The 22350-nt window shown below is 40.9% G+C and overlaps 1 protein-coding gene across 1 annotated transcript in view; it reads right to left on the bottom strand.

Moving 5' to 3' along the window:
- HECW1 (HECT, C2 and WW domain containing E3 ubiquitin protein ligase 1) overlaps positions 1-22350 on the bottom strand; it is an 803434-nt gene that overhangs the window by 37469 nt on the left and 743615 nt on the right. The window contains exons 23-24 of the mRNA XM_045193075.2: positions 17477-17575; positions 15370-15499 (exon numbers count right to left, since the gene is read on the bottom strand). Coding sequence (XP_045049010.1) covers positions 15370-15499; positions 17477-17575 — 229 coding nt within the window. The remainder of the gene's footprint in view (positions 1-15369; positions 15500-17476; positions 17576-22350) is intronic.

The following is a 22350-nucleotide window of genomic DNA, read 5'->3' as shown; positions in this document are numbered from 1 at the left end:
GCATAAAGTGGAGTAAAAATAGCCTCCTCAACAAATGGTATTGCAGATCTAGACAGCTACATGCAAAAAAATGAAATTCGATTACTATCTTACACAGTAAACAAAAATAAATTAAAGGTGGATAAAAGATGTAAATGTATGCTGTGATACCATGAAAGTACTAGAGGAAGAGATAGGTAGGAAAATCTCAGATACTCCATGCAGCAATATTATCACTGATATGTTCCCCAGAACAAGGGACATAAATGAAAGAATAAACAAATGGACCTCATCTAAATAAAAATCTTCTGCATTACTAAAGAAAACAGCATTAAAATGAAAAGAGAACCAAATGTATGGGAAAGCATATTTGCAAATGATACCTTGGGCAAGGGTTTGATCCCCAAAATGTATAAAAAACTCACTTGACTCCACTTCGGGAAGACAAACAACTCAATTAAACAATGGGCAAAGGGAAGATGGCAACGAGATAGGTGGGAGAGGAGTCTGCTTCCCTGACGCAGATCCCCACCTGCAGGATCTGCTGTTGTGGCTGCAATATACAAATACACATGGACTACAGAAATCCTGTGGAGGAAAAGGGACGGTGCGGCCACTCTCTCGAGAGGGGAGCACCTCTGAGTGCCTTGGCCACTCTCTCAAGAGGAGAGCGAGCTGACCCTTGCCTCCACAGGATTTCTGTAGTCTGTGTGTATTTGTATATTGCGGCCACAACAGCAGATCCTGCAGGCCGGGATCTGCGTCATCTGGCACCCAGGAACAGGGACCCAGGGCTACGAGCATCACCCCAGGTAAGGGCTGATGAAACCAAGTGCTTTTCAGTTATGTCGTAGGGTGTGTTGGATTTCAGAGGAAAAGGGTTTTCTTCCTAGGTCGCCCTCTCTTATGACCGCTTTGCAACTGTACCTTCTTTAGTAAGCAGGAGCCTTGCTCTCTCTCCAAGCATCTTCCACAATCTCGTGGGCACGGGTTGAGTAGTTAAAAGCCACAAGGGCGCTCGCCGCTAGAAGACACCCATGGAGAGGATAAGCTGGACGTGGACTGGGACAGAACACTAGGTTTCCCTGCCAGCCTCAAGCAAAAGTCCACACAACAAGAGGCACACTGTACAAATACTCACAAGCCCATCCCCGCGGCACAACCCCCAACTAGGTCTAGGCTTGGGAGAAAGAACAAAGACTTTCCATTTAATCAGCTTTGAAAACAGCAACTAGTTACAGGGATATTTTAAAAGCATCTCAGTAAATTCTTTCATTCAAGCCGCCTCTTGTGGTCCTTTCGATTTTGCCTTTTCGCTCCGTCCTCCTGCATAAGAAAAAGTGGATAGGGAATGAATGTTTCGGTTTTGACTGGACTCCGAAGATCACTTTCCAGAAGAATTTAGTGATAGTCACAGGTTTTGTATGAGAGTTTTTGGCATTCGCCAAGCTCCAAAGACAAAAGGCACTTCCTCCCCTTGGCCCAAGAAACCTGGTGTTCCCATGTGAGTCGGAACCTTCCAAGGGTGTCTGGGATCAATTCCCGAGACATGCAGGGTCCTTATAGGGATCTCCAACATCATCTAATCTAACTTCTGGCTCATCCGGGGAAACGCAATATGAAGGCTGCTCACCTAGCACTTCGAGCCCCATCCTTGCGGTTCTAAATGCTTGGGGAGGACCCGAGACCCATAAGCAGGGTTGTACTCGGAAAGTATGGTGCCCCTCTTCCTGAAGGTCTTTCACCAACAGCACATTTCGACCCACTACACTCTCCTCACTAGAAAGAAGTAGTATTTAAAGGAGCAGGTGGAGTAAAAAGCAAGACTGAAACTGGTTTTATAATCGCCACGTTTGTGGCGGGAGGAATTTCAGAAGAGGTTCTTTTATTTGTTAAAAAATTTTCTTTAAAGGTTTCTATGAATCCTCTACCATGGGGAAGAGCCTCTCTAAGGAACAGGAGCAATATTTTTGGCTAATTCAGTAGCTTTTTAAGGCTGCTGAATGTCTCCCAGATAAAGGGATCTTTACATTTGGAATATGAGGAAAAGCAGGGCACAGCAGCCCTCATAATCGGGAAAAGCTTGTACAAAAAGAGGAAGGGGCCCATACATGCAGGCTAGGCCCTTTCCGCAGTTCACTCCACCTGCAGCGAGCAACACCACCCCGCCTACAAGCTCAGCCTGGGCGCGGGTGTGCGTGAGCTCACAGCACAGCCTCGGTGCCAGCGCGTGCATGCTCCCAGGGCAACGGGGCCAGGTTTTTATGCCAAGGACAGGTTGGGGTGGAGGAGACATTGGTCCCCTTAGCCTCCTTCCCTGCGCCCAGCGCCGTCATGATCGTGACCTGCTGGGTCGCCCCGGGCTCAGCACCCAGCCTCCTTGGGCACCTAGCAGCAGACTTAAAACTGGCGTAGAGTGCACGTCTCAAGGGGATCCCCAGCATACTTAGTTTTGAAAAGAGGATTTCTATAACGTTTACATTTCTGTAACTGGAATGGGGACTTTCTCAACCCTGGAAAGGTGTGTAGTCTTTCTTTCGTTTTTTTTTTTTTTACTTTATAAAGAACATGTTTTATTCCTCAAATCCAAGTCCAATTTTCAATAATATTTTGAACAATTTTAAGGATACAATCTTTGGAATCAGAGAGCTGGAATTACATTCCAGCCTCATTTTTTGCTTGCTATGCATCTTTAGAAAGTTAATTAGGTTCTCAGACCCTCAACTTTGTCAATCCAATGTGGTGTGTGGTCTCTTAATTGTTTTGGTCCAAATGGGCAAGTTGGATGAATTCAGCCTTTCTTCCTCCCCACCCCACTCAATTCCTGGGGCAGGGACCTCCTCACTCTGGGGGATGCACATCACCCTGCTGTCTATGCTAACCCCAGAAATTTGCAACCTCAAATAATTTGGTAAACAGAAGTTACTCACTACCTACCAGGATTTTAACCATGCTGGCAATAAATACGTACAATTTTTTGAGTTGTGATGATAATTTAAAGTCACCCATAGACAAACACCTTGGGCAAAACAGGCCTGCAGTCCCACACCCCTTGGTCTCATACAAACACCCATTAGGGGAAGGAAAATGGGAAGGCCCAGTTTCACTATTAACTTGGGGAAGAGGGTATGCTTGTTTTTTCTCTCCAGAAAGACCTTTGGAGCTGCATCGAAGAGGTCGAAGACATATGAGAAAAAGCTTCCCTGGCAGCGACCCACCTCCACCCCATTGGACTCTTCCGATCCAGGATTCTCCAACCTGTACATCACCCACCCTGAAGTGCAATTCCATCCAGTACTCCTGGAGTGATATTCAACTCACCTAGAGGGACTTTTTCTACCAATTTAAATTGCAGCTAGAATTGCATCAGCAGCTGCAGGACATTCAATGATTTGATTACGCAAGAGATTTTTCAAACCCTCTGTGACAATCTTGGCTGACTAAACCCAAAAAACTTGTTTGATGAATTTAAACCAGAATGTGGGTCTTTGGAACCGCCAGTTGCTTACTGATTATAGTAATGCTCTGTGTACTTCGCTGCATTTGCAAATTATTTTCCCAAGGTCATGTGAGAGACCAGCAAGTAGCAAGCTTTGTGGGATCTATAGCGGTCCTAACTAAAAACAAGGGGGGAGATGTGAGGAACTGTTCCAAGGGTGGGAAATGTGGCCCAGCCCCCACTTGGAAAAGCCAGTGGGGAGCGAGGTTGGCGGGCAGGAGCCACGTCCATGGATAGGTTCTCCAGTGGGAAATCAGGCCTGCATTGTATATAGACTGCTATGAGACTTGCTCTTGCTAAAACTCCCTCACCCTGAGGCAGCAAATATTTGCTGAGTATCTTTATCTTCCCAGAATCTGGGCTAGACCTTCCAGGTATGGAAGATAGCCGGTTTCGCCCATTTCTCCCTTTACATTGCAAATATCCTTCTTTGATGTATTCAGCGACATCCTCTCCTTTGAATGCAAAAGATAACCACCCAAAACAAACCTATGCATAATAAATGAGGACCATCTTTGATGGTCTAGACAATAAAAGCCTGTCCAGGCGGGGGACTTGGGGACCTCTCTCTAACTTGGAGAGTGGCCATGCAGCCCCTTTTCTCCACAGGATTTCTGTAGTCCGTGTGTATTTGTATATTGCAGCCACAACACCAGATCCTGCGGGCTGGGATCTGCGTCACTTCCCCCCTGACACACACACATGTGAAACACCTAGCCAATCTCCTGAAAGAAAGCAAACAGCCAACAGTACCCCAGCATATATGAAGATGGGAGAACAAAAAGTGTAGAGGACACTGAAAAACCAGATGATAAGGGGATTGCTTCAGGACAATCAGTTCCCTGGGACCAGCAGGGACCAGGGTGACTGCAGCCCCAGGCCCAGCTCCTGCCTGTAGGCCACAGGACTCTTGTGAGAGAGACTGTAAATGGCTCCCTCCCCAGCCAAACAAGTATCGAGCAGCAGCGAGAGAGACCTGGTTGCTTGAAGTTGCAACCAGGTCTGTGGGTTTACTGTGGGTAAACCCACAGAGGCAGTGTGTGCTGGCTGGGGAGAGTTGAGAGTTGGGCCATGAGGAGGCCTGACTCAGACAGTCCCCAATCTACCTGGAGAGGTGGGCTGTGAGAGAGGACAGGCCCTTCCTTGTATGTAGCAGCAGGATTGAGCAAAAGGAATTTCACAGAAAGAAAAAGTGAAAAAAAGAGACACTCCGCAGCAGTTTGTGGAATTCTCCTGCAGAAGCCACTCCATCTTCCTCCCCACATACCTGCACAGCGCTCCATCACTGGTGTGGAAAGGCCCCGAGGAGAGTGCGGACAGTGAGCACCTTGGAGGGCCCCAGAGCCCACATCCCCAGCACTAGGGAGAGTGCACACCACAGAAAGCCCTGCCCTTGCACCAGTACCCCAGAGGAGAGCATGGACCCAAACCTGTGGGATCAGAGGCTTCTGGGGAACTGGGCTGGAGGTTGGCCCAGTGCGGCTGAGAAATGGAGAAGAGCAAAACTAAGCCCCTCTCAGCTTGCTGAAGCCAAAAAGACCACCAAACCTGGCTTGGCCAGTTTCAAGCCAGCAGGAGGCTTTTTTTTTTTAATAATTCTTTATTTTTTAATTATATTTTTCTTCTAACACCTTCTTCCTCTCTTTCCTTCTTTCTTGTTTTACTCCAACTTTCTTTCCCTTTATATCTCTTCTTCCTTCCTTCTTCTTCTCTTTTAAATCCAACAAATGAGACAATAAATTCTTGGACTGTGAAAAGACCAGAGTAGGACCTAAAGAGGGGGCATCCCAACAGCTCAGACAGTGAAACAAATTTCACTTTGCTACTTCAGTGAATGTGCAAATCATTACAGATTTCTATTAATATTTTCATTAGTCTTACATCTCTCATTTTATGAGAATTTTTGTATCTCTCTCCTTTCTGTTTAGTCTTCTTCACTTGTATGGTAAATTCGCATTGTTTGACTGGTTTCCTCTTGTTCTCTCTTTCATAGTGTATTGTTAATTAACTGTCTTTCACTTCACTTGTGCTCCATTAGCACACGACTCTAGGACCTATACCCCCTATTCTAGTTATCCTATTCCAGTTATAGATTCTATAATGTGATTATTGCTCCATTACTATAGTAACTAATAGCTGTTCCATACATTTGGAAATACTACACAGAACCCCTCCCAGATCTCAGCCTACTTCACCGTTTCCTGAATTTTATTACTGTTGTGGTTAACTCTATCCTTTCACACATTGCACCTATTTTCTACCCTTTACTCTCACTGTACCTCATAATCTGACCTCCCACAAGCTCACAGCTTTCTAGATCCAACTTTCTAATCCTCCCCTCCCCCCCCCAACACACACACAACAAGCATCTTATCTTCTTTCCACCCTTTCTAAAAAGTGGCTAAGTGGGAGAATTATCATAGTTAATACTATACATGTCCAAAGGATCTCTTATCTCTTCTCCATGGGCTGGTAGTTTAAATATCATAGAATACACACCTGCTATGTGAAACCCTTTCAACTCCGCCCTAAAACCTATCACAAAAAAAGAGTAGGTAGAAGCTGTGAAATCCAGGATACCACTGGGAAGAGGAAACCCACCAACAAAGGAACCACCAACAGATAAGAGCAGAAGAAGGTGAAGGAGGCAGTGGAAGCCACACTACTCAACCCAGGACCTATATGGAAATAAAACTAAATACTGGAGAAATTACTCAGAACAAACAACTGAACAAGAGCAAGAGAAAAGCTTCAAACCTTGTACACATGGAAGAACCAGCTCCAACATAACTCCCCACACGTGCAAAACAGAATACATGAGGTGGTGGACAGAGTGACCCTCAGTTAACAAGCTGGTGAGGAGGACCCACCAAAGAAAGACCCCAAAACAACCAAAACCAAATACATACACAGAGACAACATAAACCACAGCCCAAGATAAATCAGCTAGGGGGATCAAGGAGACTGCAACACTGAATCTCACAGGTACTGTACCACAGAAGTTTACACCATAAATCCAGGGGGTCAAAACAGATCAAGTTAAGAAGCAGAGGCTAACAGGAAGAGTCTCACAAATAATGGGAAGACAAAGAAATAATCCCCAAATGAGAGGAAAGGAGGAAGTCTCAGAAGCAAAGCTAAATGAAAAAGAGGCAAATCCACTATCAGATATTGAGTTCAAAGCATTGGTTATAAGGAAGCTTAATGAGCTCACAGAGAATTACCAAAAACTACAGCAAAACTACAACAAACTCACTGCGAACTATATCAACATGAAAAAGGAAACAGAAACTGTCAACAAGAGAGAAGAGAAAATGAAAAATACAATTTCTGAATGAAGAACACAGTAGAAGGAGTCAAAAGAAGGCTCGATGAAGCAGAGAATCAGATCAGCAAACTGGAGGACAAGGTAGAAAAAAACACCCAGAATGAGCAAGCAAAGGAAAAAAAGGCTCAAAAAGAATGAAGAGGGGTTAAGGGAAATGCAGGACAACAGGAGACGTAATAATATCCATATACTAGGGATACCAGAAGGAGAAGAAGAAGAGCAAGGGATAGAAAACCTGTTTGAAAAAGTAATGATGGAAAACTTCCGTAATTTGGTGAGAGAAAAAGTCATAGAAATTCAGGAAACACACAGAGTCCCAATCAACAGGAAACCAAAGAGGCACACTTCAAGAAACATCATAATTAAAATGGCAAAATTCCAAGATAAAGATAGAATCTTAAAGGCAGCAAGGGAGAAACAAGGACTAACATACAAGGGAGCCCTGATAAGACTAGCAGCTGACTTCTCAATGGAAACACTCCAAGTCAGAAGGGAATGGCAACAAATATTCCAAGCAATGAAAACCAGAGGCCTGCAACCAAGACTACTTTATTCGGCAACGCTCTCAATTAAAATGGAAGCCGAATAAGGAGCTTCCTGGAACTAAAGAAGCCTCAAGGAATATACCTCCTCCAATCCAGCTCTGTACGGGATGCCAAAGGGCTTCCTTTTAGAACAGGAAGAAAAACACTGAAAGAGAGAGGAACACAGGTATGAAAAAATGGCAATGAATAGGTACCTATCAATAATAACCTTAAATGTAAATGGATTAAATGCCCCAATGAAAAGACACAGAATAACAGAATGGATAAGAAACCTGACCAACACACATGCAGCCTACAGGAGACCCACCTCAGAACAAAAGACCTTACAGAGACTGAAAGTGAAGGGCTAGAAACAAATATTCCAAGCAAGTGGACAGGAAAAATAAAAGCCGGGGTAGCAATATTCATATCGGACAAAATGGACTTCAAAATAAGAGCCATAAAAAGAGACCCTGAAGGTCACTTTAAAATTCTCAAGGAAAGAATCCATCAAGAAGACATAAACATTGTAAATATATATGCTCTCAACATAGGAGCACCCAAACACATAAAGAAAATCTTGGAGGACTTCACAAAAGATATTGACAGCAACACAATTACAGTAAGAGTATTTAACATCCCACTGTCAAATGTGGACAGATTCCTAAACAAAATATCAACAAAGATATTGTGGCATCGAACAATTTCCTAGATGAAATGGACTTAACTGATATATAAAGATACTTTCATCCCAATGGAGCGAAATACACACTTCTTTATAAATGCACACGGAACATTTTCTTTTTCTTTTTTTAAATAATATATTTATTGATTATGCTATTACAGTTGTCCCATTCCCCCCCACTCCACTCCATCCTGCCCACCCCCTCCCTCCCACATTCCCCCACTATAGTTCAAGTCCATGGATCATACTTATAAGTTCTTCGGCTTCTACATTGCCTACACTATTTTTACCCTCCCCCTGTCTATTTTCCACCTATCATCTATGCTACTTATTCTCTGTACCTTCCCCCCTCTCCCCCTCCCACTCCCTTATTGACAACCCTCATGTGATCTCCATCTCTATGGTTCTGTTCCTGTTCTAGTTGTTTGCCTAGTTTGCTCTTGTTTTTGTTTTAGGTGTGGTCGTTAATAACTGTGAGTTTGCTGTCATTCTTACTGTTCCTATTTTTGATCTTCTTTTTCTTAGGTAACTCCCTTTAACATTTCATATAATAAGGGCTTGGTGATGATGAACTTCTTTAACTTGATCTTATCTGAGAAGCACTTGATCTTCCCTTCCATTCTAAATGATAACTTTGCTGGATATAGTAATCTTGGATGTAGGTCCTTGCGTTTAATCTTGGGTAATGTAATTATGATGTGCCTTGGTGTGTTCCTCCTTGGGTCCAGCTTCTTTGGGACTCTCTGAGCTTCCTGGACTTCCTGGAAGTCTATTTCCTTTGCCATATTAGGGAAGTCCTCCTTCATTATTTGTTCAAATAATTTTTCAATTTTTTGTTCTTCCTCTTCTCCTTCTGGCACCCCTATAATTCGGATGTTGGAACATTTCAAGATGTCCTGGAGGTTTCTAAGCCTCTCCTCATTTTTCTGAATTCTTGTTTCTTCATTCTTTTCTGGTTGGATGTTTCTTTCTTCCTTTTGGTCCACACCATTGATCTGAGTCCCAGTTTCCTGCGCATCACTATTGGTTCCCTGTACATTTTCCTTTGTTTCTCTTAGAATAGGCTTCATTTTTTCATCTGGTGTTCGAACAGATTCAACTAATTCTGTGAGCATCTTGATAACCAGTGTTTTGAACTGTGCATCCAATAGGTTGGCTATCTCTTCCTCGCTTAGTTGTATTTTTTCTGGAACTTTGAAGTGTTCTGTCTTTTGGGCCATTTTTTTTTTTTTAATGGTCTTGGCGCATCTGTTACTTTAAGGGGCGGAGACTTAGGTGTTCCCGGGCGGGGTAACGCTGGTCCTTGCATTGTGATGCTGTACGTGGGGGAGGGGCTGAGAGGGAGCCATGGCGCACTCTCCTCCGGATTTCCATCTTTCACTCCGATACCCACAATCAAACTGGGCCCCACTGGTGCTGGTTCCCGAGTGGGTGGGCCTGTGCACGCCCCAGGCCCCTGTGGGTCTCTCCAATGGCCTCTCCAATGAGGCTGGGAGTCTCTCCTGTTGCTGCCCCAACCCCCAAGGGCATTTTCAATCAGAGGTTTGAGGCTTTATTTCCCTGAGCTGGAGCCCTGGGTTGCGCAGTCTGCTTCGCTGTTCTCTGTTCGTTAGATTTATCTATGTGCGAATGTGGGGCCGCAGGGTGCTACACACTGCTCTGCCTGCCCCGTTCTCCGCCACACTGAGTTCGGCCCTCTCGGTTTATCTGCGCGAATGTGGGGCCGCAGGGTCTGCTAGTGGTTGGACTGCCTGCCCCGTTCATCCCACACTCCGCCAGTCTCGGTCCCACCACAGCCACGTGAGTCCTCTCCACCCCGGTGCCCATCTCTGCCCCTCCTACCGGTCTGGATGAATGTTTACTTTTTATTTCCTTGGTGTCGGACCCCTTTGCCGTTCGGTTCTCTGTCAGTTCCGGTTATGCGAGGAGGCGCACTGTGTCTACCTATGCCGCCATCTTGGTTCTCCCACATGGAACATTTTCAAAGATAGACCACATGACAGGACACAATACAAGCCTCAACAAGTTCAAGAAATTTGAAATCATATCAAGCATTTTCTCCAACCAAAAGGGACTGAAGCTAGAAACAAACCTCAAGGAAAAAAACCCTCAAAACTCAAAATCATGGAGATTGAATAGCGTGCTAATAAACAATGAATGAGTGAAGAATGAGATTAGGGAGGAAATCAAAAAGTTTGTGGAAACAAATGAAAATGAACACACGACAATCCAAAACCTATGGGACATAATGAAGGCACTCCTGAGAGGGAAGTTCATAGCAATACAGGACTACCTAAAATGAATACATACATTTCAAATATACAACCTAACCTTACACCTACAAGGACTCGAGGAACAACAACAAAGACAACCAAAAGCAAGTACAAAGAAGGAAATAACCAAGATCAGAGCAGAATTAAGTGACATAGAGATTAAAAGCACAATTCTAAGGATCAATGAAACACGGAGCTGGTTCTTTGAAAATATAACCAAAATTCAAAAATCTTTAAGCAGGCTCACCAAGAAGAAAAAGAGATTGTTTTCGATTGGTGTTTCAGGGCTGTTAGGGTATAGTTCCAGCAGTGGAAATTCTGGGTCAAAAGGTGGATCCACTTTTAGTTTCCTGAGGAAATTCCACACTATTTTCCACAGTGGCTGCAGCAGTGTCCATTCCTACCTTTGCAGCCCAATGTTCATAACAACACAATTTACAATAGCCAAATACTGGAAGCAACCTAAGTGCCCATCAGCAAATGAGTGGATCAAAAAACTATGGTATATTTACAAAATGGAACACAGTAGAGAGAAAGGAGCTTATACCATTTGCTACAGCACGTATGGAACTGAAGAGCATTATGCTAAGTGAAATAAGCCAGGTGGTGAGGTGTAAATACCATAGGATGTCACCTTTAAAGGGAAAATGATCAACAGAAGAAAAAGCAAACAAAATATAACCAGAGACATTAAAGTTAAGAACAATATAACAATAGCTAGAGGGGAGGGGGGAAGGGATAGTGGGGAGAAGTGTTTTCAATGCTAGTATGAAGGACACATAGACAAAACCTAGGGGGAGGGTGGAAGCAGCGGAGGGAGGGAGGTTTGGCTGGGGTGAGATAGAGGGATAGGGAGAAAATGCAGACAACTGTAATTGAACAACAATAAAATAATTTTAAAAAAAGAAAATGAGAGAGTGGACCCAAATAAACACAATCAGAAATGAAAGAGGAGAGACTACTACTGATACCACAGAAATACAAAGGATTGTAAGAAATTACTATACAGAACTACGTCAAGAAATGTGAAAACCTAGATGAAATGGACAAATTTTTAGAAAAATATAACCTTCCAAAACTCAGTGAAGAAGAAGCAGAAAGCCTCAACAGACCAATAACACCTGATGAAATTGAAACAGTAATCAAAAAGCTTCCAACACATAAAAGCCCTGGACCAGACAGTTTCACGGGAGAATTCTCAGGAGTCTTTAGGGAGAGTTAATATCCCACACAGATTATTTCAAAAAATTCAAGACGGAAGACTCCCAAACTCTTTTTATGGAGCCAACATCATCCAAACCCCCAAAACAGATAAAGACATAACAAAAAAAGAAAACTTCAGGCCAATATTGCTGATGAACGTAGATGTTAAATCCTCAAACAAATATTGACAAACTGCATCCAGCAATATATTAAAAAATATCATACACCATGATCAAGTGGGATTCATCCCAGGGATGCAAGTATGGTAGAATATTAAAAAATCAGTAAACATAATACACCACATAAACAAAAGCAAAGATGAAAATCACATGATTATATCAATAGATGCAGAAAAAGCATTTGATAAGATACAGCACCAACTTATGATAAAAAAACTCAGCAAAGTGGGAATAGAAGGGGCATCCCTCAATATAATAAAGGTGATATATGAGAGACTTACAGCCAACATCATACTCAATGTGTAAAAACTTAGAGCTTTCCCACTAAGATTATGAACAAGACAAGAATGCCCTCTCTCACCACTCTTATTCAATATAGTATTGGAAGTTCTAGCCACAGCAGCCAGACAATCAAAAGAAATAAAAGGCATCCAAATTGGAAAGGAGGAAGTAAAAGTGTCATTGTTTGCAGATGGCATGACAGCGTATGTAGAATACTCTATAGCCTCCACCAAAAAATTACTTGACTTAATAAAAGAATTTGGTAAAACAGCTGGATACAAAGTCAATACTCAGAAATCAAAGGCCCTATTGTACACCAACAAGGAAATGTCAGAAACAGAATTCAGGGAAAAAAATCTCATTTGATATAACAACAAGAAAAATAAACTACCTAGGAATAAACCTAACCAAGGAGGCAAAAGACCTGTACTCAGAAAACTACACAACACTGAAGAAAGAAACTAAGGAAGATACAAACAAATGGAAGCATGTACCATGTTCATGAAGTGGAAGAATTAACATCATCAAAATGGCCATACTACCCAAAGCAATTTATAGATTCAATGCAATCCCTATTAGAGTACCCATGACATATTTCACAGATATAGAACAAACATTTCAGAAATTTATAAGGAACCATAAATGACCCCATATAGCTGCAGACATTTTGAGAAAGAAAACAAAGCAGGAGGGATCACAATACCTGATATCAAACTGTATTACAAGGCCACTGTAATCAAAACAGCCTGGTACTGGCATAAAAACAAGCACACAGACCAATGGAACAGAACAGAGAACCCAGAAATAAACCCTCGTCTTTACAGTCAATTAATATTTGACAAAGGAGGCAGGAGCATAAAATGGAGCAAAAACAGCCTCTTCAACAAATGGTGTTGGGAGATCTGGACAGCTACATGGAAAATAATGAAACTCAATCACTAACTTACACCATATACAAAAGTAAATTCAAGGTGGATAAAAGACTTAAATATAAGTCGTAACACCAAAAATTCCTAGATGAAAACATTGGCAGGACAATCTCAGATATTCCATGCAGCAACATCCTCACAGGCATGTCCCCTAAAGCAAGGGACATAAAGGAAAGAATAAGCAAATGGACCTCACCAAAATAAAAAGCTTCTTCATGGCTAAAGAAAACAGCATTAAAAAGAAAAGAGAACCCCTGATCTCCAAAATATATAAATAACTCACATGGCTCTATTCCAGGAAGACAAACAACCCAATTAAAAAATGGGCAAAGGACTTGAACAGGACACAGGAAAAGGACACTTCTCCAAGGAAGACATACAGAGGGCCCAGAGACATATGAAAAGATGCTCAGCATCACTAGCCATCAGAGAGATGCAAATTAAAACCACAATGTGGTACCATCTTACAGTGGTGAGATTGGCCAACAGAAACAGATCAACAAATGTTGGAGAAGATGCAGAGTAAGGGATCCCTACTACATTGTTGGTGGGAATACAGACTGGTGCAGCCAATGTGGAAAACAGTATGGAATTTCCTCAGAAAACTAAAAGTGGAACTGCCTTTGGATTCAGCAATTCCACTTCTGGGATTACACCCTAAGAGCCCTGAAACACCAATCCAAAAGAACCTATGCACCCCAATGTTCATAGCAGCATAATTTACGATAGCCAAGTACTGGAAGAAACCTAAGAGTCCATCAGCAAATGAATGGATCAAAAAACAATGGTACATTTACATAATGGAATTCTATGTAGAAAGAGAAAGAAGGAGCTCCTATCCTTTGCTACAGCATGGATGGAAATGGAGAGCCTTATGCTAAGTGAAATAAGATAGGAGGTGAGGGACAAATACCATATAATCTTACCTTTAACTGGAACATAATCAACAGAATACAATAGCAAACAAAATATACCCAGAGACATTGAAGTTTAGAACAATGTAACAATTGTGAGAGGGGATGGGAGAGGTAACAGTCGGGAGAAGGATTTTCAGGAACTATTATAAAGGACACATGGACATTACCAAGGGGGAGGGTGGAAGCAAGGGAGGGAGGTGGTTTTGACTGTGGTGGGTGGGGAGGGGTGCGGAGAAAATGCAGACAACTGTAAGTGAACAATAATGAAATAATTAAAAAAGAAAAAGAAAAAAACAAAGGAGAAAGGATCTGTAAGGACACTCTCCAAGGAGGACATACAGAATACCCAGAGACACATGAAAATATGCTCAGTATTAGTAGACATCAGAGAGATGCAAATTAAAACTACACTGAGATACCACTTCACACTGGTGAGAATGGCCATTATAAACAAATCAACAAACAACTAGTGTTGGAGAAGTTGTAGAGAAAAGAGTACCCTAGTACACTGCTTGGGGGAAGGCAGACTGGTATAGCCACTATGGAAAACAGTATGGAATTTCTTCAGAAAACTAAAAATGGAACTGCTTTTTGACCTGGGAATTACAGTGGTGGTATTATATCCTACAACCCTGAAACACTAATTCAAAAGAATCTATGCACCCCAATATTCATAGCAGCACAATTTACACAATAGCTTAGTCCTGGAAGCAGCCTAAGTACCCATCAGTAAATGAGTGGATAAAAAACTGTGGTACATTTACACAAGGGACTACTATGCAGCAGAGAGAAAGAAGGAGCTCCTATCCTTCACAACAGCATGGATGGATCTGGAAAGCATGCTTAGTGAAATAAGCTAGGTGGTGAAAGAGAAATAACATATGATCTCACCCTATAAGTGGAATGTAATCAAGAAAACAAGCAAGCAAGCCAAATATAACCAGAGACATGGAAATAAAGTACAGTTGCCAGAGGAGAGGGGAGAAAGGGATAATAAGGGAAGGACTGTGAAGGAACATGTTGACGGTCACATGGAAAAAGCCAAAGGGTTTAGGTTTGAGGGTGGAAGTGTGGATGGGTGGGGCAGGGGGCATGGTGTGGGAGTAAATGAAGACAAATGTACTTGAATAATAATAATAATGGTAATAATAATAATAATAGAAAGACGAAAAAGAAGAAAGAGGAGGAGGAGGAGGAGAAGAAGAGGAGAATATTTTCACATGTATAATATGGATGAACTTTGAGGACATTAAGCCAAGTTAAATGAGCCAGTCACAAAAACAAAATACTATATGATTCCAGTTATATGAGGTATCAACCCAAAGTCGTAGAAAAAAGAATGTGAATTCGTGGTTGCAAAGGTCCAGGGAGAAGGTGAATTGGGGAATTATTGTTTAATGGGTATTATATCTGGTTTGCAAAATGAAAATCTTCTGGTAATAGTTGCACAATGATGTCAATATACTTAAAATTACTTATCTGCAAACTTAAAAGTTAATAAAATGGTAAGTTTTATGTTAATTTTTCACAATCAGAAGCAAAATCTCTTCTGAACCCCACATCTTACAAACCTGTCCAAAAACTTCTTCGTTAACAGTAAAAGTGAGCTCTAGTATATCTGTGATATTATTGTCCTTCATCCATTGCAAGCTCTGGTGGAATTCCTCATCCAAATATTCCAGGTCACTTAAATCGCAGGGCCTGAGTTCATGTAAAGGGAGAAAGGTTAAACAAATATATTTACAGACCTTGTTCCAAATATTTTTAAATTATTATTTTATTAACATATAATTTCCATACTGTGGCAGGTATTTTTTTTTTTTACATTTTCTTTAATTGTTCAATTACAGTTGTCTCAATTTTCCCCATTGCTCTCCCCTGCCCTGCCAATCTCCCCTCCAACATTCAATCTCCCCCACAATGTCCTTCTCCATGGGTCCTTTATACCTGTTCCTTGACTTGATCCTTCCCCTTTTTTCTCCTGTTATCCATCTCCTCCCACCCCTCTGGTCACTGTCAGTTTGGTTTTTGTTTCTGTGTCTCTGGTCCTATTTTGCTTGCTTGGTTGTTTCATTGATTAGGTTCCTCTTATAGGTGAGATCATATGATATTTGTCTTTCAGCACCTGACTTATTTTACTTAGCATTTTAACAAAATGTTGTTATGCCACTCCTGGCTAAATCAATAGAGACTTGTTTTAACAATTTGATATTTTTGAATAAATTGATGTTTTACTATTTTAAAAAGAAAATACTAAAATATCTACAATAGTAAGCATAAAATAATTATTGACTCATGAACTCTCCGTGGCAATTAAATAAAACTTTTATTTTAAAACAAGTTTTAGATCAATTTTACTTAATAATTTAATAAAATGTTTGTAATATTTATTTAAACTATAATTATTTAAGTAAAGTATTTCACATTCATTATACAATGCTGTAATAGTCTCTATGTTTACATAAAACTTCAAATGCCTTCTCTTTTTAACTTTATTTTCATTGTTCAAGAAAAGCACCATCTCACACCAGTCAGAGTGGCCAACATAAACAAATCCACAAACAAATGTTGGAGAGGATGCAGAGAAAAGGGAACCCTAGTGCACTGTTGGTGGGAATGCAGACTGGTGAGGCCACTGTGGAAAACAGTATGGAATTTCCTCAGAAAACTAAAAATGGAACTGCCCTTTGACCCAGCAATTCCGTTGCTGGGATTATACCCTAAGAACCCTGAAACACCAATCCAAAAGAACGTTATGTTCATAGCAGCACAATTTACAATAGCCAAGTACTGGAAGCAACCTAAGTGCCCATCAGCAAATGAGTGGATCCAAAAACTATGGTATATTTACACAATGGAATTCTATGCAGCAGAAAGAAGGAGCTTATACCCTTTGCAACAGCATGGATGGAACTGGAGAGCATTATGTTAAGTGAAATAAGCCAAACGGTGAGGGACAAATAGCATATGATCTCACCTTTAACTGGAACATAATAAATAGAAAAAAAAAAAAGGAAACAAAATATAACCAGAGACATTGAAGTTAAGAACAATCTAACAATGGACAGGGGGGAGTGGGGAGGGGACAGTGAGGAGAGGGGATTACAGGAACTACTGTAAAGGACACATGGACAAAATCAAGGGGGAGGGTGGAGGTGGGGGAGGGAGGGGTATTTGGCTGGGGTGGGGTGGAGGGATGGGGAGAAAAGGCCCACAATTGTAATTGAATAACAATAAAAAATTAAAAAAGAAAAAGAAAAGTTGTTTTTATTTTCCCCCATCATTCCCCAACCACCCCAGCCATCCGCACCTCCCATCCTTGATCCTACCCTCCCTTTGGTTTTATCCATGTTTCCTTTATAGATCTTTCTGAAAACTCTTCCTCCTTTCCCCCCCTCTGCCCCTTATCCCCTCCCCCCTCCCCTCTGTTTGCTGTCAGTGTGTTGTGAATTTCAATGTCTCTGATTATATTTTGCTTGCTTGTTTGTTTTATTGATTAGGTTCCATTTATTGTATTAAAATGTTTATGTGATATATAATGACTCAGAAAAGTAAACCACCCCAAACCTAAGAGGAATTGTTAGGCAAAACAGGGACAAAGGGCCAGAGGTACTAGGGAGGCCAGCACCTGTTGTCTTCAGGTGAGACCAGATGGACTCTGGCTTGCAATATACTTACAGTCTCAGGAGAGCCTTATAGAAGGGTCTTGTAAAGAAGGCATCAAGAAGGTATTGATGTATCAGAGCCAGACCTAACATACGACCACTAAACCTGAACCTGGAACACAAACAAGGCAGAGATTTAAGAGGAAGTAGAAATTTACATTATTAAATATGTTAATTTATATTTATATTGGATGTATTTCTTTATAGTACCCATCTTAAGACACCTAAGGTATCTGCCAATCGATGACACAAGGGAGACAACAATTTTCCTCCCTATTCTTTACCATAAACAGTGCCTATGTGCTTGGTATATACTAAAGGAACTATTCTCTTCCCCAGTGCTCCCTTGGTGGTGTGGAAGGCCCCAGGGAGACTGCGCACCACGGAGAGCCCTGCCCTTGCACCAGTACCCCAGAGGAGAGTGCGCACCTCAACCTGTGGGACTAGAGGCTGCTAGGGAACTGGGCTGGAGGCTGGCCCAGTGCGGCTGAGAAATGGAGAAGAGCAAAATTAAGCCCCTCTCAGCTTGCTGAAGCCAAAAAGACCACCAAACCTGGCTTGGCCAGTTTCAAGCCAGCAGGAGGCTTTTTTTTTTTTTTTAAGTAATTCTTTATTTTTTTAATTATATTTTTCTTCTAACACCTTCTTCCTCTCTTTCCTTCTTTCTTGTTTTACTCCAACTTTCTTTCCCTTTATATCTCTTCTTCCTTCCTTCTTCTTCTCTTTTAAATCCAACAAATGAGACAATAAATTCTTGGACTGTGAAAAGACCAGAGTAGGACCTAAAGAGGGGGCATCCCAACAGCTCAGACAGTGAAACAAATTTCACTTTGCTACTTCAGTGAATGTGCAAATCATTATAGATTTCTATTAATATTTTCATTAGTCTTACATCTCTCATTTTATGAGAATTTTTGTATCTCTCTCCTTTCTGTTTAGTCTTCTTCACTTGTATGGTAAATTCGCATTGTTTGACTGGTTTCCTCTTGTTCTCTCTTTCATAGTGTATTGTTAATTAACTGTCTTTCACTTCACTTGTGCTCCATTAGCACACGACTCTAGGACCTATACCCCCTATTCTAGTTATCCTATTCCAGTTATAGATTCTATAATGTGATTATTGCTCCATTACTATAGTAACTAATAGCTGTTCCATACATTTGGAAATACTACACAGAACCCCTCCCAGATCTCAGCCTACTTCACCGTTTCCTGAATTTTATTACTGTTGTGGTTAACTCTATCCTTTCACACATTGCACCTATTTTCTACCCTTTACTCTCACTGTACCTCATAATCTGACCTCCCACAAGCTCACAGCTTTCTAGATCCAACTTTCTAATCCTCCCCTCCCCCCCCCAACACACACACAACAAGCATCTTATCTTCTTTCCACCCTTTCTAAAAAGTGGCTAAGTGGGAGAATTATCATAGTTAATACTATACATGTCCAAAGGATCTCTTATCTCTTCTCCATGGGCTGGTAGTTTAAATATCATAGAATACACACCTGCTATGTGAAACCCTTTCAACTCCGCCCTAAAACCTATCACAAAAAAAGAGTAGGTAGAAGCTGTGAAATCCAGGATACCACTGGGAAGAGGAAACCCACCAACAAAGGAACCACCAACAGATAAGAGCAGAAGAAGGTGAAGGAGGCAGTGGAAGCCACACTACTCAACCCAGGACCTATATGGAAATAAAACTAAATACTGGAGAAATTACTCAGAACAAACAACTGAACAAGAGCAAGAGAAAAGCTTCAAACCTTGTACACATGGAAGAACCAGCTCCAACATAACTCCCCACACGTGCAAAACAGAATACATGAGGTGGTGGACAGAGTGACCCTCAGTTAACAAGCTGGTGAGGAGGACCCACCAAAGAAAGACCCCAAAACAACCAAAACCAAATACATACACAGAGACAACATAAACCACAGCCCAAGATAAATCAGCTAGGGGGATCAAGGAGACTGCAACACTGAATCTCACAGGTACTGTACCACAGAAGTTTACACCATAAATCCAGGGGGTCAAAACAGATCAAGTTAAGAAGCAGAGGCTAACAGGAAGAGTCTCACAAATAATGGGAAGACAAAGAAATAATCCCCAAATGAGAGGAAAGGAGGAAGTCTCAGAAGCAAAGCTAAATGAAAAAGAGGCAAATCCACTATCAGATATTGAGTTCAAAGCATTGGTTATAAGGAAGCTTAATGAGCTCACAGAGAATTACCAAAAACTACAGCAAAACTACAACAAACTCACTGCGAACTATATCAACATGAAAAAGGAAACAGAAACTGTCAACAAGAGAGAAGAGAAAATGAAAAATACAATTTCTGAATGAAGAACACAGTAGAAGGAGTCAAAAGAAGGCTCGATGAAGCAGAGAATCAGATCAGCAAACTGGAGGACAAGGTAGAAAAAAACACCCAGAATGAGCAAGCAAAGGAAAAAAAGGCTCAAAAAGAATGAAGAGGGGTTAAGGGAAATGCAGGACAACAGGAGACGTAATAATATCCATATACTAGGGATACCAGAAGGAGAAGAAGAAGAGCAAGGGATAGAAAACCTGTTTGAAAAAGTAATGATGGAAAACTTCCGTAATTTGGTGAGAGAAAAAGTCATAGAAATTCAGGAAACACACAGAGTCCCAATCAACAGGAAACCAAAGAGGCACACTTCAAGAAACATCATAATTAAAATGGCAAAATTCCAAGATAAAGATAGAATCTTAAAGGCAGCAAGGGAGAAACAAGGACTAACATACAAGGGAGCCCTGATAAGACTAGCAGCTGACTTCTCAATGGAAACACTCCAAGTCAGAAGGGAATGGCAACAAATATTCCAAGCAATGAAAACCAGAGGCCTGCAACCAAGACTACTTTATTCGGCAACGCTCTCAATTAAAATGGAAGCCGAATAAGGAGCTTCCTGGAACTAAAGAAGCCTCAAGGAATATACCTCCTCCAATCCAGCTCTGTACGGGATGCCAAAGGGCTTCCTTTTAGAACAGGAAGAAAAACACTGAAAGAGAGAGGAACACAGGTATGAAAAAATGGCAATGAATAGGTACCTATCAATAATAACCTTAAATGTAAATGGATTAAATGCCCCAATGAAAAGACACAGAATAACAGAATGGATAAGAAACCTGACCAACACACATGCAGCCTACAGGAGACCCACCTCAGAACAAAAGACCTTACAGAGACTGAAAGTGAAGGGCTAGAAACAAATATTCCAAGCAAGTGGACAGGAAAAATAAAAGCCGGGGTAGCAATATTCATATCGGACAAAATGGACTTCAAAATAAGAGCCATAAAAAGAGACCCTGAAGGTCACTTTAAAATTCTCAAGGGAAGAATCCATCAAGAAGACATAAACATTGTAAATATATATGCTCTCAACATAGGAGCACCCAAACACATAAAGAAAATCTTGGAGGACTTCACAAAAGATATTGACAGCAACACAATTACAGTAAGAGTATTTAACACCCCACTGTCAAATGTGGACAGATTCCTAAACAAAATATCAACAAAGATATTGTGGCATCGAACAATTTCCTAGAGGAAATGGACTTAACTGATATATAAAGATACTTTCATCCCAATGGAGCGAAATACACACTTCTTTATAAATGCACACGGAACATTTTCAAAGATAGAACACATGATAGGACACAATACAAGCCTCAACAAGTTCAAGAAATTTGAAATCATATCAAGCATTTTCTCCAACCAAAAGGGACTGAAGCTAGAAACAAACCTTAAGGAAAAAAACCCTCAAAACTCAAAATCATGGAGATTGAATAGCGTGCTAATAAACAATGAATGAGTGAAGAATGATATTAGGGAGGAAATCAAAAAGTTTGTGGAAACAAATGAAAATGAACACACGACAATCCAAAACCTATGGGACATAATGAAGGCACTCCTGAGAGGGAAGTTCATAGCAATACAGGACTACCTAAAATGAATACATACATTTCAAATATACAACCTAACCTTACACCTACAAGGACTCGAGGAACAACAACAAAGACAACCAAAAGCAAGTACAAAGAAGGAAATAACCAAGATCAGAGCAGAATTAAGTGACATAGAGATTAAAAGCACAATTCTAAGGATCAATGAAACACGGAGCTGGTTCTTTGAAAATATAACCAAAATAGAGAAACCTTTAAGCAGGCTCAACAAGAACAAAAGAGAGAAGACCCAAATAAATACAATCAGAAATGAAAGAGGAGAGATTACAACTGATACTACAGAAATACAAAGCATTGCAAGAAATTATTATGAAGAAGTATATGCCAAGAAACTTGAAAACCTAGGTGAAATGGACAAATTTCTAGAAAACTCTAATGTTCCAATCCTCAATGAAAAAGAAGCAGAAAGCCTGAACAGACAAATAACAGCAGAAGGAATTGGAGCTCTAATCAAAAAACTCTCAGCACTTAAAAGCCCTGGAGCAGGCAGTTTCACAGGAGATGTTTCAAAACATTTAATGCATAGATAACCTGTAACCTTCACAGACTATTCCAAAAATTCCAAGAAGACAGCAGACTCCCAAACTCTTTTTATGAAGGCAGTATCATCTCATTCCCAAAACTATAAAGGGAAAAGAAAGAAAAAAATTACAGGCCAATATTGCTGATGAACATATACACTAAAATCCTCAAAAAAAACCATAGGCAAACCACATTAAGAAATACATTAAAAATATCATACACCATGATGAAGTAGATTCTTCTCAGGGATGCAAGGATGTTAACAATATTTGCAAATCAATAAACATAATACATCACATAAACAAAAGTAAAGACAAAAATTACATGATCATATCAATGGATGTAGAAAGAGCATTTGGTAAGGTACAGCAC

The sequence above is a fragment of the Desmodus rotundus genome, chromosome 6, assembly GCF_022682495.2.
Source record: "Desmodus rotundus isolate HL8 chromosome 6, HLdesRot8A.1, whole genome shotgun sequence".
NCBI classification, from domain to species: domain Eukaryota; kingdom Metazoa; phylum Chordata; class Mammalia; order Chiroptera; family Phyllostomidae; genus Desmodus; species Desmodus rotundus.
This window is presented reverse-complemented; position numbering and strand designations above follow the sequence as displayed.